Below are 16,608 nucleotides of genomic sequence, written 5' to 3'. Positions count from 1 at the left end.
ACAAAAGATAAAGATTCATTAATTTATGTAAAATGTTTTCCCTTTGACACAATGCTAGTTTCAGGGATCAGGGGGATGGCATACTGTTTTTCAGCCATTTTCTAATCTAATGAGAATTTGGAAGATACTTCAAATCTTCCTCTCTGCTGTGTTCCTACTTACAAATCTTCCTCTTTACTTCCTCTCTTAGCTTAGTGTTTAGTACAATTTTCGTCTTTTTTATATGTATAGTATACTTAAAATGTGATTTATGCTTTAGGCTAAAAGAAATTATTTTTAAAGAGAGAAATTCCAAGCTGCAGCTGGAAATTATGGTTCACAGACTTCAAAATGAAATTAAAAAACTAACTATTGAATTAATTAAAGCAAGAGATCAACAGGATGACCACATTAGACACCTGAGAACGCTGGAGAAGGCGCTGGAGAAAATGGAGAGACAGAAAGGGCAGCAGCAAGCCGCACAGGTACGCTCTGCCGTCTGCGCGCCCGTGGGCCCCACGCTCACGGCACCTCTCCCGAGACGCGCTCCATCCCCATGCACAGACAGAGATGTCAGGCTGGATGCAGAAGTTACACGTGCCAGTCGTTTAACCTGCGGAAGTATTTCTTGAATTAAGGCCGCCAGCATTCACGAAGCAGCTACAAGACGAGCTGGTGGATATACTGCTAGTTGTTAGGCTTGTGTTTTATTAGAGCCAGTTTTTAAATGACTCCTTAGGGGTGCTTGAAGGCTTTCAATTTTTGTGTTTTCTGAATAGAATTTTTAAGGTTCATGGTGCAAATAAGATTTCATGCTAATACGTTTGATGCGTCTGCATGCGTGCTGAGTTGCTTCAGTTGTGATCAGCTCTTTGTGATCCTATGGAGTGTAGTCCACCAGGCTCCACTGTCCATAGGATTCTGCAGGCAAGAATACTGGAGTGGGCTGCCTTGCCCTCCGCTACGGGATCTTCCTGAACCGGGGATCAAACCCACCTCTCTTACGTCTCCTGCATTAGCAGGTGGGTTCCTTACCACTAGCACCGTCTGGGAAACCCTTGATGCTTCTAAGACTTAACTTTATGTAACCACACCGTTATTTAGTTCATTTTGGAAATCAGCTTAGTCACTAGGTCCTGTTACTTAGAAGACACTTTTCTTTGGGGAACTGACATTAACAATAGAAGCAGAGGAGATTATCTAAATACTGTAATTGTGTGTATTTTACTCAGATGCGACTTATCCAAGAGGTGGAACTCAAAGCTGCCGCTGCTGATAGAGAAATAAACTTACTTAGGAGTTCTCTTCATCAGGAGAAGGAACAGGTGCAACAGCTTCATGAACTGCTTGCATTGAAAGAACAAGAACACAGGTCAGTGAAATACGCGTATATCAGGAAAATACGGACATTTAACAACAGGAAAAGTCACTTGGTTCTCTCTGCCCCTCCCCCCAGAACTAGACAGTGATTCAGCAATGGTGAAGTCGGACAGAATTAGCTGGTGAAAATGACGTGTTTATGTATACTTTAGAGTCAGTCTTATTGTAAGAACGTGTAACTTAGAAACAAATCAGTGACTTTGTTAAGGTGGAAGTATGAATTTACAGCAGTGAAGCTCATTTTGCGTTGCTCTAAGCCCAACCAAAAGTTGATCATTATAATATAGAGAAAACTGTTTTAATTGACTTCCAAGTAACTACTTGTTAAGTTATCAGTATGCTTTGCTCCTTTAAAGCAGGATTCAGCAGACTTTTTCCTGTGGAGGTCCAGATAGAAAATATTTCAGGCTTTTCAGGTCATGCCTAACTATCTGTCGCCCAAAAGTAACCATAGACAGTGTGTAAACAAATGGACGTGCTGTGTTCCAATAAGTTTGTTTCCCCACAAGAAGGGCACCAGGCCAGATTTGGTCCAAGGGCTGGAGTTTTGCCCAGTAGACTGTATTTACTGTATATTAAAGACTCAAGCAACGTAGAAGATGGCAGTGAAGCAGAACCTGACTCCTGTGAATGCACCCAAAGGATATTAGAAACCATAAAATGACTGTGAACTCTCTCAGTGAAGTTAAGACTTGCATATCCCTGTCACCACTGAATGAACAGTCAAATAAAACTCATATTCTTTCTGCATCTACCATCCTGTCCCCAGTTTTGTGTTTGAAAGTAAGGAGCTGATCTTTAACAATAGGGAATATAGAATATTTAGTACTTAAAGGCCTTTAAAGTTTTTCTTTCCATGTAAATAGCATCCTGTGATTTTTTGTTTTTCATTCCAGGAAAGACATTGAAACAAGGGAGTTTTTTAGTGAAGCTGAGTTCCAGGAAGCCTTAGCTAAAGAAATTGCTAAAGAAGAGAGAAAGCATGAGCAAGTTATAAAAGAATATCAAGACAAAATCGATGCATTAAATCAACAGTATATGGATTTAGAAAATGAATTCCGCATTGCTTTAACTGTTGAAGCCAGAAGATTTAAAGATGTAAGAACTGGCATCTAGCTTTTTATTGAAAACAATCAGCAAGTTATGATTTGATAAGAGGACTATGTTTTAGAATTCTAGCTGTATTTGCATGCTGTCTATAGGATCTAAAGCAGATTACTTGGGTTCTTAGAGCCTTATTTCTTCACATAAATAATAGCTAATCTTCAGTGCTGTTGCCAAAGCTAAGTGACATTATAAATGGTCAAGTAAAGAGAGCACTCGAATAGGAATGGGGAAACCTGCGTTCTCTGTTAATAATCTAGTGCTATAGAGCAGGGATTGGCAAACTAAAGTCTCTGGGCTATTTTTGGCCCGCTACCTGTTTCTGTAAGGTTTTATGAGAACAGAGCCATGCTCACTTGTTTACACAGTGTCTGGCTGCTTTTGTGTCAAAATAGCAGGGTCCAGACCTTAAAACATAAACATATATGGCCTGGCTGACCTGCGAAGCCAGTTATCTGTGCATTTCATTCTATTGCTAAAACTCAGATACTAAAAATGAAAAAAGTAAGCTGTTTCCAAAATCTGGTATTTTCTATATATTCGGAGAACTGCTATTTATAATGCAATTTTAAAATATAGGTTAAAGATGGTTTTGAAAATGTTGCAACTGAATTAGCAAAGAGCAAGCATGCTCTTGTTTGGGCTCAACGAAAAGAAAATGAGTCTTCCTCTTTAATTAAAGACCTAACCAGTATGGTGAAGGAACAAAAAACAAAACTTGCAGAAGTTTCTAAATTGAAACAGGAAACAGCAGCAAATTTACAGGTAAGACACCTGTACTGTTATATTTCCTTTTTAACTTTTATGTCATTTTTTCAAGTGTATTTTGTGATAATTTTAGGAAGTATACAATTGTGAACTAGATAACACTAAGTATATTTTTATGTGTGTGAAGACTAATATAATTAGGAGATAAACCATGGCTGCTCAGGTTGTACTACTTATACTAAAATCGTATTTAAATAAGTGAATTAATTTTAAGAAGCATACTAAGTAAATAGATACCAGTTTTGCAGTGATACAGATGGTTGAAGTTTGGAAAATATCAAAGGAATTATTGATATTAATTTTGTGGTAGTAGACTTCTTTACATATTAATATACCTAACTATAATAATTTTTAATTACTTTATTTCTGTTGCCTCAGTTTTAAATATTAGTGATATTTTGCTCAAAAGGACTCACTTTATATAAGTGACCTTTAGACTGTTGATGTAAACCCTTGGTGAGAAATTTTGAGTAATAAATGTGTAGTTGTTCTTTTAAAATATTAAATAAAATTCAGAGTTTTTACAGGAATAGCCTCTTAAAATTTGACTTTTTATTTAATGACCTACACTTATTTTTAGTTAATAAAATTAAAACATTTTCTATGTAAAATTTAGGAACATTACTTTGTATTTGCTTACATAAGATTTTTTCTCACTATAAAATACAGAAAGAAAATTTAAAAGTACTTAAATATAATAATTACTTTGCATTCTTTTCAATGTTTTTTGGTGGTATACAGAATCAAATCAACACACTTGAAATTTTAATTGAAGATGACAAGCAGAAGAGTATTCAAATAGAACTTCTCAAGCAGGAAAAAATGCAGCTTATTTCCGAGCTAGCTGCCAAGGAATCGCTAATTTATGGTTTAAGAACAGAAAGAAAAGTATGGGGACATGAGTTGGCACTACAGGGTAAAATTCTCAAATTTTCAAAGGGAGAAAATAGCCCATTCTGCTCATCCTCCAAACCGGTGTATTAGAAAAGGGAGGGTTAACTCTTCCTAGACATCCCAGGAAAGAAAGTGATGCTTTATATGGAAGGGTAACTGGTCATTGGTCAGTCAGATAGTAATGAAATTATACTAAGGAATTGAGAAGGAGTTTATTACACCCATTTTATAGTGATAGCTCAGATGTTTTGCTGTCTCTGGTTTTCTTCCCAGTATAATTTGGTTATGTTTCTGAACAGGTATACCTTTATGATGCTACAGCTGAATAAGTTATTGAAAACAGTTCTTTCTTATCTAGTGATTTTAAATTGTTTGTACATAGGCAGCATTCATTTTTTTGCTAACAAGATAAATGTTGCTAACATTTATCTTGTTACATATGGAGAAATGTGAAATCAGTCATGAATAAAAACCATTTTAGGTTCAGGTAAACTTACCCTTAGTCTCATTCCCTTTCCAGTCACCATAAAGCAAGAGATATACACTGTTTTAAGGCATAAACAGTTGTAAAACAGAGACTTTACAAATTATGAATAGTAGATGTTGGCCTAAATGGAACATTGCTTATTTGACCATTCCATGTAGGAATATGTAATATGATTACAAATTAATTTTGTTTGTATGGACAGCATAACATGACCCATTAAATATTTTGTGTCTCAGTTACTTGTTCACAAAAGTAACTGCTTACATGGTTACTGTGGTTTTAGGTTCTCAAATACCCACAGTTTTTAAAAGGCCTGTTTCTTCTCTTTCCACTTCATATTATGCTGTTACATATTTTGTTTCTTTATTCAGCTTCTTTCATTTATTATATCATACACTGTAAAATTAGATGCTTGTTAAAAATAAATCTCTAAGGTCTTCTTAAGTTTTTTACTGTGATGTCTGTTTCTTAGGATCTTGTCTAGTCCAAAATCATGGGAGAGTAGAGGCTCAGCTTGAAAGTTTGTGCAGGGAGAATGAATGTCTGCGAAAAGCAAGTGAGCGTGACAGTGACACAATCAGAATCAAATGTAAAATCATAGACGACCAAACTGAAACCATTGGAAAATTAAAAGAAGTAAGTTTGACATTTTATTTTAGGAAGAGTTCATAGGCGAAGTTTGAAAATCTGTGGATCAAAGTACCTAATAAATATTTGTCTCTGTGAATCCCTACTGTTGTGGAGTTTAAGCCATACTATCGTGTTTTTTTAATAATGTTTGCCACTTTGCTTTTAAAAGTTATATATAACATTTATTAACTTGAAATTACTTTTACCTCAAAATTTTATGGAGGGTGTTATGATGGCCCTTCAGAGTAATTGAAACTAGCGTCCATAATGGGTGGTCGTTGCTCTTCAGTTGCTGAGTCACGTCCAGCTCTTGGCGACCCCGTGTTCCGCTGCACACCAGGCTTCCCTGGCCTCGGCGGCCGGTAGAGTTCTGCACACTCAGCCAGGACCAGCAGTGGGACGTCAGGGCGCCAGGCGTGTTGTCTGGCCACGGGGGGCGGGCGGCTGCAGGGCCTGACACGGCAAACCACCTCAGTGTGCTTGCCTTCAGAGCCCCATGAAGGGTTAGGAATGAAAAAAGGCCGCATTTTTATTTAACCTTTGTGTTGTTTAGTATCTTCCAGTATTGCTAAATCAGTTCTCAGAATTCTCTGTGACAAAAGCTTGTTGTTCAGTCACCCAGTCGTGTCCCGCTCTTTGCAACCCCATGGACTTCATGCCATGAATAGAATGTAAAAGATCCCTGCTTATTTCCAAGAGACACTGTTTTTACCCTCTTCTTTAATATGGCCTGTTTTAGAGAAAACTAACAGGATCTCTTGTTTCAAAGTATATTAGTGAAAATTCCCAGAGAAATATTCTGACAGTTAGCATGAACTCCAAAATTTGAATGAAATTTGAACTCCAAAATTTTCTTCTGAAGATTATCTTCAAGGTGTAAAAAAAATAGCCCAAGAAAAGAGATTTTAAGAAACTTCTAAATGGGATTATCACCCACAAAGTTAGGAACTCATTGTCTCTCTTATTTTTTTTTTTTTTGAGGAACTCATTCTTTAATTATAACTACCTAAGATTTGATTTTTTTTTCCCCTTAGTCATTTTTAAGAAACAGAACTTCATCAAGTACAGAAAAGAAAGAAACATTACCACCATGTTGTTATATCCATAATTAGACTATGAATGCTTGAACTGTGATTTTTGAACTGTGTTTAGGTAATATAATTACCCTAAACAGTTATATTGTTTTTTTGCTTTTGGATGAAACCAAAACTTACATTATATCTGTCACACATGCCAAGCTACACTGAAAATTATTCAAAATTGTTAAGCAATAAGCATTTTTTCTATACTCAGTATAACGCTGTGTTTGACATAACTACTTCTGCAGTAAGACTGCTGCTTATCAGTCTCTGAACAGAGTTTTGGGAGAAAATGACTAGTAATGAATAACACAGTGGTGCCAAAAAGGAAATGACTTTTAGTTTCTAGACTTTTGGTTTAAAAAAAAAAAGTTTTCAGGTTTTCAACTCATCATTTTTCTTTTTTTTCCACAATTTAGTACATTTACTTTAAAGAGCATTGTGTCAGCCTCAAAGATAGGAGCATTAATGATGCATCCCAGCTCATCACAGAACATACAGAGATAACTAGGTATAATTTCTTATAGCAATAAATTCACCATGTGCTCAGTTGCTCAGTCATGTCTGACTTTTTGCAACCCCATGCACTGTAGCCCACTAGGCTCCTCTGTCCATGGGATTCTCTAGGCAAGAATACTGGAGTGGGTTGCCATTTCCTCTTCCAGGGATCTTCCCAACCCAGGGATCAAACCTGTGTCTTCTGCATTGGCAGGAGGATTCTTTACCACTGAGCCACCAGGGAAGCCCAAATATTACACCATAGCTAATAACTTAAAGGGATAATGACCTAATCTGTAGAATTTGGAGTTTGATATTTTCAATTAAGTAGATTTTAAAACAGGATTTTTGAGGTTTGGTTTCCTCATATGTATTATTTTGGTACTTTTAAGTATGGGTCACAAGATTCTCTGATGCTACAATGTTACTTTTATTAACAGGGTTATTTCATAAGAATCTTTGGTAGCTTTTATGAATTCCTAATAATATATTAAGACTGCTGTCCCCTAAGTACTTAAGTATGAGAGTTGTGGGGAGAAAATAAATTATGGAAATGTTGGTCAAGACTACCTGATATCGTTGCTTAGAATTTTTAGATGTATAACACACTGAGGAATTGAACCACATTTTCTGAAATACTGATGAATTCATTCCTAAATTAGCCTCATTCAGTATTTGTTTGTTTGCCTTCATCATCTTCCCAAAAGGGAAAAAAGGCAAGGTGGAGCAGGGGAAACAGGATGAAAGCAGGAACTGCTAATTTCATTTTTTCTCACTTGTGGAGACTGTTACCGCTAGTTGATGTTACAGGGTTCCATCCATCCAGCCATGCCCCTCTAAAGCAGATACGGTCGTTGGCATAAATAAGTCAGATGAGGCCCAATGCCTGCAAACATTTAACAGCGCCAAAGGTAGTTTTGATCTTTCATTAATCCTGGTTTGTCATATGCAGATAGAGGATACAGTCGGCCTCACAGGACAGAGATACAATGAAAGGAGGTTTGGGGGAAGGTAGAGCCTATTTTCATGTGACATTTCAATAGTGATGAAGTCATACTTTAAAGTATTTGTTCACTCTAATGCAGAAGACACTTGTTTAGCAGAGTACAAATAGTATTTTATGTCATACATGCATCATGAATATCAATCTTTGCTATATTCCGCGTTAAATAAAATTGCCATTGTACTCTTTTTCTTCCCCTGTACTCCCTTTGTGTGGTTGGCTGTAACCTAATGAAATAAAAAGTGTGGATAGTGTATCATTCTTAATGGCATTTAAAACAAAGTGGTGGCACTATTCCATATTGATATCTGTAGTTTTTATAATAATTTTAAACCATGTTGAATTTGGAAATAAGACATTTAAGATTAAGAAAAATATTTTTTTAATGATGATTTATTTTCTGTAAAAATGAAGTGTTTACAGGAAAGAGAGGAACAAATCAAAATATTACATGAAAAAATCACTGAAATACAAAAATGTACTCAAGAACAACTTGAAGAAAAATCTTCACAACTGGATGAAATAGTTGAGAAACTAGAAAGACACAATGAAAGAAAAGAAAAACTAAAACAGCAGTTGAAAGTAAAGGAATTAGAACTTGATGAAATCAGAAAAGCTTACAGGTATTATATAGTATTTCCTATTGAGAAATAACATGTGGCTTAATAATTTCATGTAACCATTTTTTAAAATTATTTCTTTTCATATTAGTACACTTAATCAGAAGTGGCATGATAAAGGAGAACTTCTATGTCATCTTGAAATGCAAGTAAAAGAAGTGAAAGAAAACTTTGAAAACAAAGAAAGAAAACTTAAAGCGGAAAGAGACAAAAGTATCGAACTACAAAAGTAAGCATTGAGTCCTTAAGTATGTGGGATATCTTTAAAAAAACTGAATTGGGATGGGTAGGTGTGAGGAGGGTAAAAACATTTTGGACATAGTTATTTGCCAAGTACTTAGTTTCCATTCCATCTATAAAATGAAGACTATAATAGTTCCTCCCTTAATATTTGATGAAAGTTTAAACTTTGTATATATGAGTATTTATGCATGAATATGATTTGTATGGGCTATTTAGCATTTAAATAGTGCCTGATGCATAGTAATTGCTATATAAATATTTAGTTTTTATTACTAGAATTATTGTTTTCAAATTCTGTTTGAATGGAAACAGCTAATATTTTTGGCTGTTGTATGTGGAGTTGTGTGTGGAGTTTTGGCTTCCCTGGTGGTTCAGCACTAAAGAATATGAGTTCAGTCCCTGGGTTGGGAAGATCCCCTGGAGAAGGAAATAACAACCCACTCCAATAGTCTTGGCTGGAGAATCGCATGGACAGAGGAGCCTGGCAGTCCATGTGGTTGCAAAGAGTTGGACACAACTTAGCGACTAAACAACAACATGTGAAGTTTAGAGGAAAACAATCACTGACTACCAGGGACAGAGAGCTCCTGAAGAATCTAAAACAGATGTTGGTAGCAGTTAGCCTGCACCAGCTGAGGATGAGAGCTGATTTTAAGTAAGGGGAAGAAAATCTATACTCATATGCCATTGTTGTATGGATTTTATAAAATACTGTAGAGGAAATGAGGGTTTTAGCTTATAAACGATATGACTAGACTTGCTAAAATAATTTAAAGTTAACTCACCTAGAAAATAGGTAGCATGGTTTAGTGACCAGTTCTCATGTCAAAATATAGAATGGTGTAGATAATGTGGCATGTAGGTAGCCCCAAAATTTCATATAGAGGTAGGTTCCCCATTATATCAAATCTAATAGAACCTCGAAATTTGATTTTTCATATTTTAACCCAATGTAACTGAAAAGGTGAAAGGTGTTATTATACACCCCAGAAGTTTTCATTGATAATACAGTCAGTTGTCTGCTAATGGCCCCTGTTATACTTTGCTTTACAACCAAACATGAATGCGACGAAGCATCGACTTAGAGCCTGTTTTCTTTCCTGCTGGCCACAGCTTTGCAGCGTGAAGTCCTTTTGATCCTAAAAGACACAATCACTTCATATAACTAGAAGTTCCTAAACTTAATAAAAACCATAAAGCCTGACAAGTTTTAGAATCTCTTATATTGTTTATTGTGGTTTTAAGAGCAAAACAATAAAAAGGCCTGGTTTTTACCTTAATGCTATTATGACTAAAATTGATAGGTATGATTTTTAATTTAATGGAATTTTAATAAAATAAGTCATTGTTCATAAGAAAGATTGTATTTGCATAGCTTTTTATAATATATAAATTGATTTTTTTCTTATATCTTACTTTGAACCCAGCAGTAATGCTGTGAGGTTAGCCAAACAGGCAGGATTATTGTGTTATAGTTGACAGACTTTAAATCCAGAGGTTGTGAACTTGCCCTTGGTCACATAGCTACCAAATGTTGCAACAGGAATAAAAGAAAGGCTTTTGATTCATGATCCTAATAATGCTGAAAGTTCAGTCTCCCTGCACCTGTGCCCAACGAAGTGTCAGAGTTTTGGGTGACGTAGAAAAGGATCGCGTTGTTGCTTTGCCCGGCAAAGGGGGACGCAGCAGGCTTGTGCCTCAAAACCTGTGTCCCAGTGCGGGAGGATTTGCTGAGTTTTATAGCAGTGGTTCCAGAGAAGGCAATGGCACCCCACTGCAGTACCCTTGCCTGGAAAAGCCCATGGACGGAGGAGCCTGGTAGGCTGCAGTCCATGGGGTCGCTAAGAGTTGGACACGACTGAGCGACTTCACTTTCACTTTTCACTTTCACGCATTGGAGAAGGAAATGGCAACCCACTCCAGTGTTCTTGCCTGGAGAATCCCAAGGATGGCGGAGCCTGGTGGGCTGCCATCTCTGGGGTCGCACAGAGTCGGACACGACTGACGCGACTTAGCAGCAGCAGCAGCAGCATAGCAGAGGTTCAGGGGTGGAGTTGCTGTTAAAGAGTAGGGTCTGTGCAGGGCCTGTACTCCTTTGATCAGGCCTAAGGTGGTCTTCTCCCTAATCTTTGCATCCCCTCCCTTCCCTGATAAGCGACTGTTCATATCTACCCGTTGAAACTCAGGGAAAGTCTTGGAGGCTGGAGTCTATTCCCTGCAAACAGGAAATGGGGGACACAGAAAGGCTTCCGCACCCAGGAACACAGTTTCGGTCCTAATGTTCAGTCCACTATTGCAGTGGGCTATGCCAAAACCAGGAAGCTTGTTCATTATGAGCTTAACATTTTTAATAAAATTATTCATACTTAATATTAAGAAATGGGTATTTTGCCTGTAAGAAACATTTAGCAGTGAAATTTTGTAAATACTGTTTATAATATGTTTATTAACATAGGGTTTTATCTGATAAGCATAAACATAGGAAAATCAGACATGATTATAAACTTGAACCTGCATTGTAAATTATTATCATACTGCTAATACATGGAGAAAAAAAAATTGATAGTAGCATCTGTGAAGATGCTTATAAAGCATATCCTTAGACTCACAATAAGTGAGAACCATGTATCCTAACTTTCAGAGGATAATGTAACAAACTTCCACTTAGGTTACCCTACTCTAAACTGGTACTAACAGATTCTGTTGGATGATGAACTACTTATAACTTTAGTTACCCAAGGTAGTCTTTTGCTATTCAATGGAGTTATGCTTCCATTAAAATATGAATGAGTGCTTCCATGTAAAAAACAAAAAATCCTAATTTTTATACATCCAGGTAGATATGTGGTTTTGTTTTGTTTTTAAGGGATGCAATGGAAAAGCTTCATAGTATGGATGATGCCTTTAAGAAACAAGTTGATGCAATTGTTGAAGCTCATCAAAATGAAATAATACAACTGGCAAATGAAAAACAGAAATGTATTGATTCTGCAAATTTAAAGGTACCGTAAGTAAAATTCACTTTGATAATCAGTATTAAATTGTTATAGCTAAGTAAATTGTATCTTCAACAGTGATAAGAAGAAAAGGCAGCATGATTGAATGACCAGAATAGTATGAAGAATGTTACTAATACAATCATGAAGCCAGACCAACATGTTGGTAATACTTAGATTAGTTGTAAAATAGAATTTTAATGAAACCAAGATTATAAATTTGATCCTGATACACACCTGCTCCATGAGCTCTGGATAAAAATTCATATATCCCTCACCAATTTCAGCTGGAAGCCCTTTTGGTTACACATAGGCAAGGTGAGAAAGTGAATGTATTACAATCTGTTACTGCCTTGGACAAGTCCTCAAGGATTGTTTTATTATGAATTAGGGTTCAACCTGTCAAGTTTCTTGTTGACAAATGAATGGGTTTAGGATGATACTAAATGACAGGGAAAGATCAGAATTAACTTATGAGGCTTTTTAATAATACTTATGTATGAGCTTTCCCCTCAGACTTTGATTCACCAAGACTAGGTTCAAACCTAGATATTTTTAAAACTCAGCAGGTGATTCTCGTGTGACTCCACTGTTAAGGTCCACTAAATGAGACAGTTATGAACTTTCATTTTCCCCTGATTTTGAAGTGTTAATAAGAAACACATATCCTTAAGACTGGAAATTCAGAAATCAGCAACTAGGAAAGGAAAAGAGTTAATAGAAAAGGAAAGGAATACTTCATATTTTATAATCAAGGTTGTGTAGTTAAATGACATTAAAGGAGTCTGTATAACCAGAAAGCGGGAATTACGTCTTTGAAAATAATCACAATTAATAAAGAAATACAGTTTGTTCACAATTTAGTTCTTTATTTCAGTTCAGTGGTTGTTTCACATATTTAAAATCTACTGAATGTTGAACAAGAGTACACTAGGTATTATTAAATAAGGTATGATATTAGGCCTTTAGCTCAAAGCAAAATACTGTGCTTGATTTTGGACATCTTACAGTATGATGTAATATCATAGGGAGGTGTTTGTTAGGGAATTAGAAAAATGGCACCAAAGTTTAAATGTGGTAATCATGAAGAAAGGCATCACATACAAGTGATCATTTAAGTTAGGAGAAATGTTTTTAGAAGAAAAAAAATTAGGAAGTCTATGTTAGAGATTAGGAAGAGGGAAGTAGACAGATAAGGATGACTATATTGCTAGTACACTCAGGAATGTTGTATAATAGGAGAGAATGTTTCAAGGAGAAATTAATAGTATCAAATACATAGAATCCTAGGAGAATAAATATGGGTTAACAGTAACTCATAAAATTGTCTCTCAAAAAGATGATAATGTTTAACCACCACCAGCAGTTTTAGAAATGCAGCGTTTAAAGAGTTTCTTTGGGAAGGGAGGTGATTTCAGTTTTGAAAGTTTGTAAGGATAAGTCAAGAGTCATGATTTGACATTCATAACTGCTTATGAATGAAAAAGCAGTTAAGTCAGAAGATTAAGTCAGAAGACTAGGTTTCATCCAAATATGCTACTGAGAAGCACCACAACCTTGAACAAGTTTTCTGAACTACAAAATAGTTAGATTACCATGTGTTCATTACAAGAGCCTATGAGAAATAAATGGATGGTACACGTGTGAATATTTTGTATACAGTATGACATTGTTTTCCATTTTAGTATTTGAATAGGTTAACATTTTATTAACCTCTTGCTTTAAATGAATATCACATCACAAACTATAAAATGTATACAAATAAATTTACTTTCTCTGTTTTTTAAAATACATTTTCACTGAGAAATTTAAATGTTATAAAATGTACATATTGATGTAGGTTCATCGAGTTGAAGAAGAAATGCGTGGACTTCTGGAAGAAACATGCAAAAACAAAAAAGCAATGGAAACAAAAATTAAGCAACTTGCTTTTGCTCTAAGTCAAATTCAGCAAGAAATTTGATGGTTCTGAGAACAAATTTAATTGAAATGGATCGGCAGGCCTATTGTAAAAATGATTAAATATTGTAATAGTAGTAACTGCTGTGACTTTGAAATGTCTCTTTCTACACATTTCATTCTGATTATATTTTAAAAGACTTTTGATCAAGTATTAATTGTATATGTAGGTTTTTTTATAATAAATTGTTGACAATTATGTGTATTAGAAAAACCTATCAAAATAACTAGACTTAAAACACTTTTTCTTGTTTCTGTGCTATATACATTGTCTGGTCATTACACATTTGCCTATAAGTATGTTAATGAAAATTTAGTCTTTTGACTACATGAGGGAAAGTATTTTAATACTGTTAACCATACTGTGTTGATGAACTAATTATACTTACTGGTTGTCCTTTAGTGGAGGTAGCTCCATTCTTTTAAAATGCTCATAAGTGTAGCCAAAAAATATTTTAAATCTGTATAAGAGATGTGGTATTTTTAAGAATGCATATGTATGTTTCCACATCACTCATAATGACTCCTTTTTAGTTTATGAGGAGACTTCTTATTTTACAACTTAAAACACTTATATTCCATTTCATATCAGTTCATTTACTCCTATTTCAATTTTGTCATCTCTTACGTTCCTGTGTATACAGAGCAAAGATCTGAATACTATTCTCCTTACTATTTCTGAAAGAAAGAGAACATAATACCAAACTCTTAATAGCCAGTGAACTATGATTTTTAAAATTAAATACAATCAGAAAAAAATGTAAAGAGAGGGCCCCATTTATTATAGGCAAGGTTTATACTGAAATCTGTGGGACATCAAGCATATCAGCACATGTAATAGGAGCCTCTGGGGGGATGGGAGGACAAGAAACATTGGGGAAAATAATAGCTGGAACCTTCCTTAATTTGATGAAAAAGATGAACCTACATGTTCAAGAACTTCAGTAAAACCCAGGATAAGGAAACACAAAGAGAACCACACCTAGACACTTCACAGTCAAACTGTTGGGAGAAATCTTGAAAGTAGCAAGAAAATATGATTTAATGTAAAGGAATAATTAACAGTTGAGAAATTTCTCATGAGAAATAATGGAGACTAGAAGGCAGTGAAGGACATATTTTAGGTACAGGAAATAACAGTAAGCTGAGAATTCTACATCCAACAAAATTATCCTTCAAAATAAAATGCAAAACACACTAGATGCAGTGGGCTGACAGAGTTTTCAACAACAAAAAAATCAGCTAAGAATTCTATATCCAGCAAAACTGTCTTTCAATGAAGCCAAAATAAAGTCATTCTCAGGTAACAGCTGGAAAGTATGTTCCTACCAGACCCACCTTAACAAAAAAGGCTGAAGGAAGTTCTTACTTCAGATCCTTTCAGAATGTGACCCTAGAGAGTAATTTGAATAAACATGAGAAGAAGAAAGAAACACTCATAAAGCAAAATATATAATTATAAAAAAATATAAATGCATATTTTCCCTTCATCCCTTAACTGATTAAAGAATCAAAATACATAAAGTAATGCATATAATTGTATTATTGGGAGTAAAACAAAATGTTAACATTTCTCCATATCCGCACAAAGGTGGATGGAAGCAAAGCTGTATTGGGAAGTAAGGAAATAGGAGATGGTATAACTTGAAACCCATAGGAACAAGGGACAATAATGAGTTGTAAATATGAAAATTAATTTAACTATGAATATATGTCTGCTGTCCTACTTAGACTTTATATACAACAACCAAACAGTTTCATAACAAAAAGAGGAAGAAAGTAGAACTAAATAGAAATATTTCTACATTTCACTGAAATTGGGTTAGTATAAATCTGTTGTATATATAAACTGGTGAAGTCATTAAGGATGTAACTCAAAATATATAACCAAAAAATAGTCAAAGCAAATTAAAATGTTATACTAGAAAATATTTGTGTAATACAAAAGTAGGAAAAAGCAATAAAGTATTAAGCAATTTTTAAATGCAGTAAAGACAAGATGGAAAACAGTAAAATGGCCACGGGTAAATTTTTTGATTTGCATAATTTAACTACATCAATAATTACATTAAGTGTGACTGGATTAAGTGATCCAATCAAAAGAATAGATAAGAAAACAAGATCCAACTATATAACACTTTCAAATATGCAAACAGATTGGAAATATCAGTAAAAGGATAAAAAAATCAACCATAAGACAGTAGACAGCGACCATAAGAAAGAGTAAAAAACACAAAAAAGTAGCTATACTAATATCAGACAAAATAGACTAAAAAATTGTACTAGAAGAAAAAAAGATGAAACAGTGTCAATTCATCAAGAAGAGTAAGTATATACATGGATACACCTAACAACATATTCCCAAAACTCATGAAGAAAAACTGACAAAGACTTGAAGGCAGCGGGTGGGGTGAGGGACAAGATTATTCAACAGGAACACAGAAGCTCCCTGGTGGTCCAGTGGCAAAGAATTGACCTGCCAATGCAGGGAACGCAGGTTTGATCCCTGGACCAAGAAGATCCCATGTGCCATAGGTCACCTACGCCCATGCGCCACAGTTACCGAGCCTGTGCTCTGGAGTTGGTGAACACGGCTACTTCAGCCCAAGTGCTGCCACCGCTAAGCCTGTGCACTTTGAGCCCATCATGGTCTGAAACAAGAGAAGCCCATGCACTGCGACTGGAGAGCAGACCCCTCTCCCTGCAACTTAAACCCCACGCACGGCAACAAAGGCCCAGGGCAGTCAAAGAAACAGTAAGAATACTCCACTTTCAACAACGGACAGAACAATGAGGCAGAAGATCGGCTAGAAAATGGAAGACAACAACACAACCTACGAGGCCTCACAGACAACTGTAGAACACTTTAAGAATAGAATCTTCACGTCCTTCCAAAGTGGACCTGGAACCTTCTGCAGTATAGATGAGATACAAGATCAAAAAGCAAGCCTCAGTGGATTTGGAATTA

General features: G+C 35.5%; 1 protein-coding gene across 4 annotated transcripts in view; it reads left to right on the top strand.

Moving 5' to 3' along the window:
- LRRCC1 (leucine rich repeat and coiled-coil centrosomal protein 1) overlaps positions 1-13,883 on the top strand; it is a 39,317-nt gene extending 25,434 nt beyond the window's left edge. For all 4 annotated transcript variants that reach the window (XM_043483481.1, XM_043483482.1, XM_043483483.1 and 1 more), the window contains 10 exons: positions 260-464; positions 1,212-1,351; positions 2,256-2,457; positions 3,043-3,228; positions 3,973-4,147; positions 5,085-5,248; positions 8,237-8,445; positions 8,534-8,671; positions 11,552-11,687; positions 13,522-13,883. In XM_043483481.1, coding sequence (XP_043339416.1) covers positions 260-464; positions 1,212-1,351; positions 2,256-2,457; positions 3,043-3,228; positions 3,973-4,147; positions 5,085-5,248; positions 8,237-8,445; positions 8,534-8,671; positions 11,552-11,687; positions 13,522-13,644 — 1,678 coding nt within the window. In that variant the 3' untranslated portion in view covers positions 13,645-13,883. The remainder of the gene's footprint in view (positions 1-259; positions 465-1,211; positions 1,352-2,255; positions 2,458-3,042; positions 3,229-3,972; positions 4,148-5,084; positions 5,249-8,236; positions 8,446-8,533; positions 8,672-11,551; positions 11,688-13,521) is intronic.
- Positions 13,884-16,608: the final 2,725 nt, after the last annotated feature.

The sequence above is a fragment of the Cervus canadensis genome, chromosome 12 (genome assembly GCF_019320065.1).
Source record: "Cervus canadensis isolate Bull #8, Minnesota chromosome 12, ASM1932006v1, whole genome shotgun sequence".
Taxonomy (NCBI): domain Eukaryota; kingdom Metazoa; phylum Chordata; class Mammalia; order Artiodactyla; family Cervidae; genus Cervus; species Cervus canadensis.
This window is presented reverse-complemented; position numbering and strand designations above follow the sequence as displayed.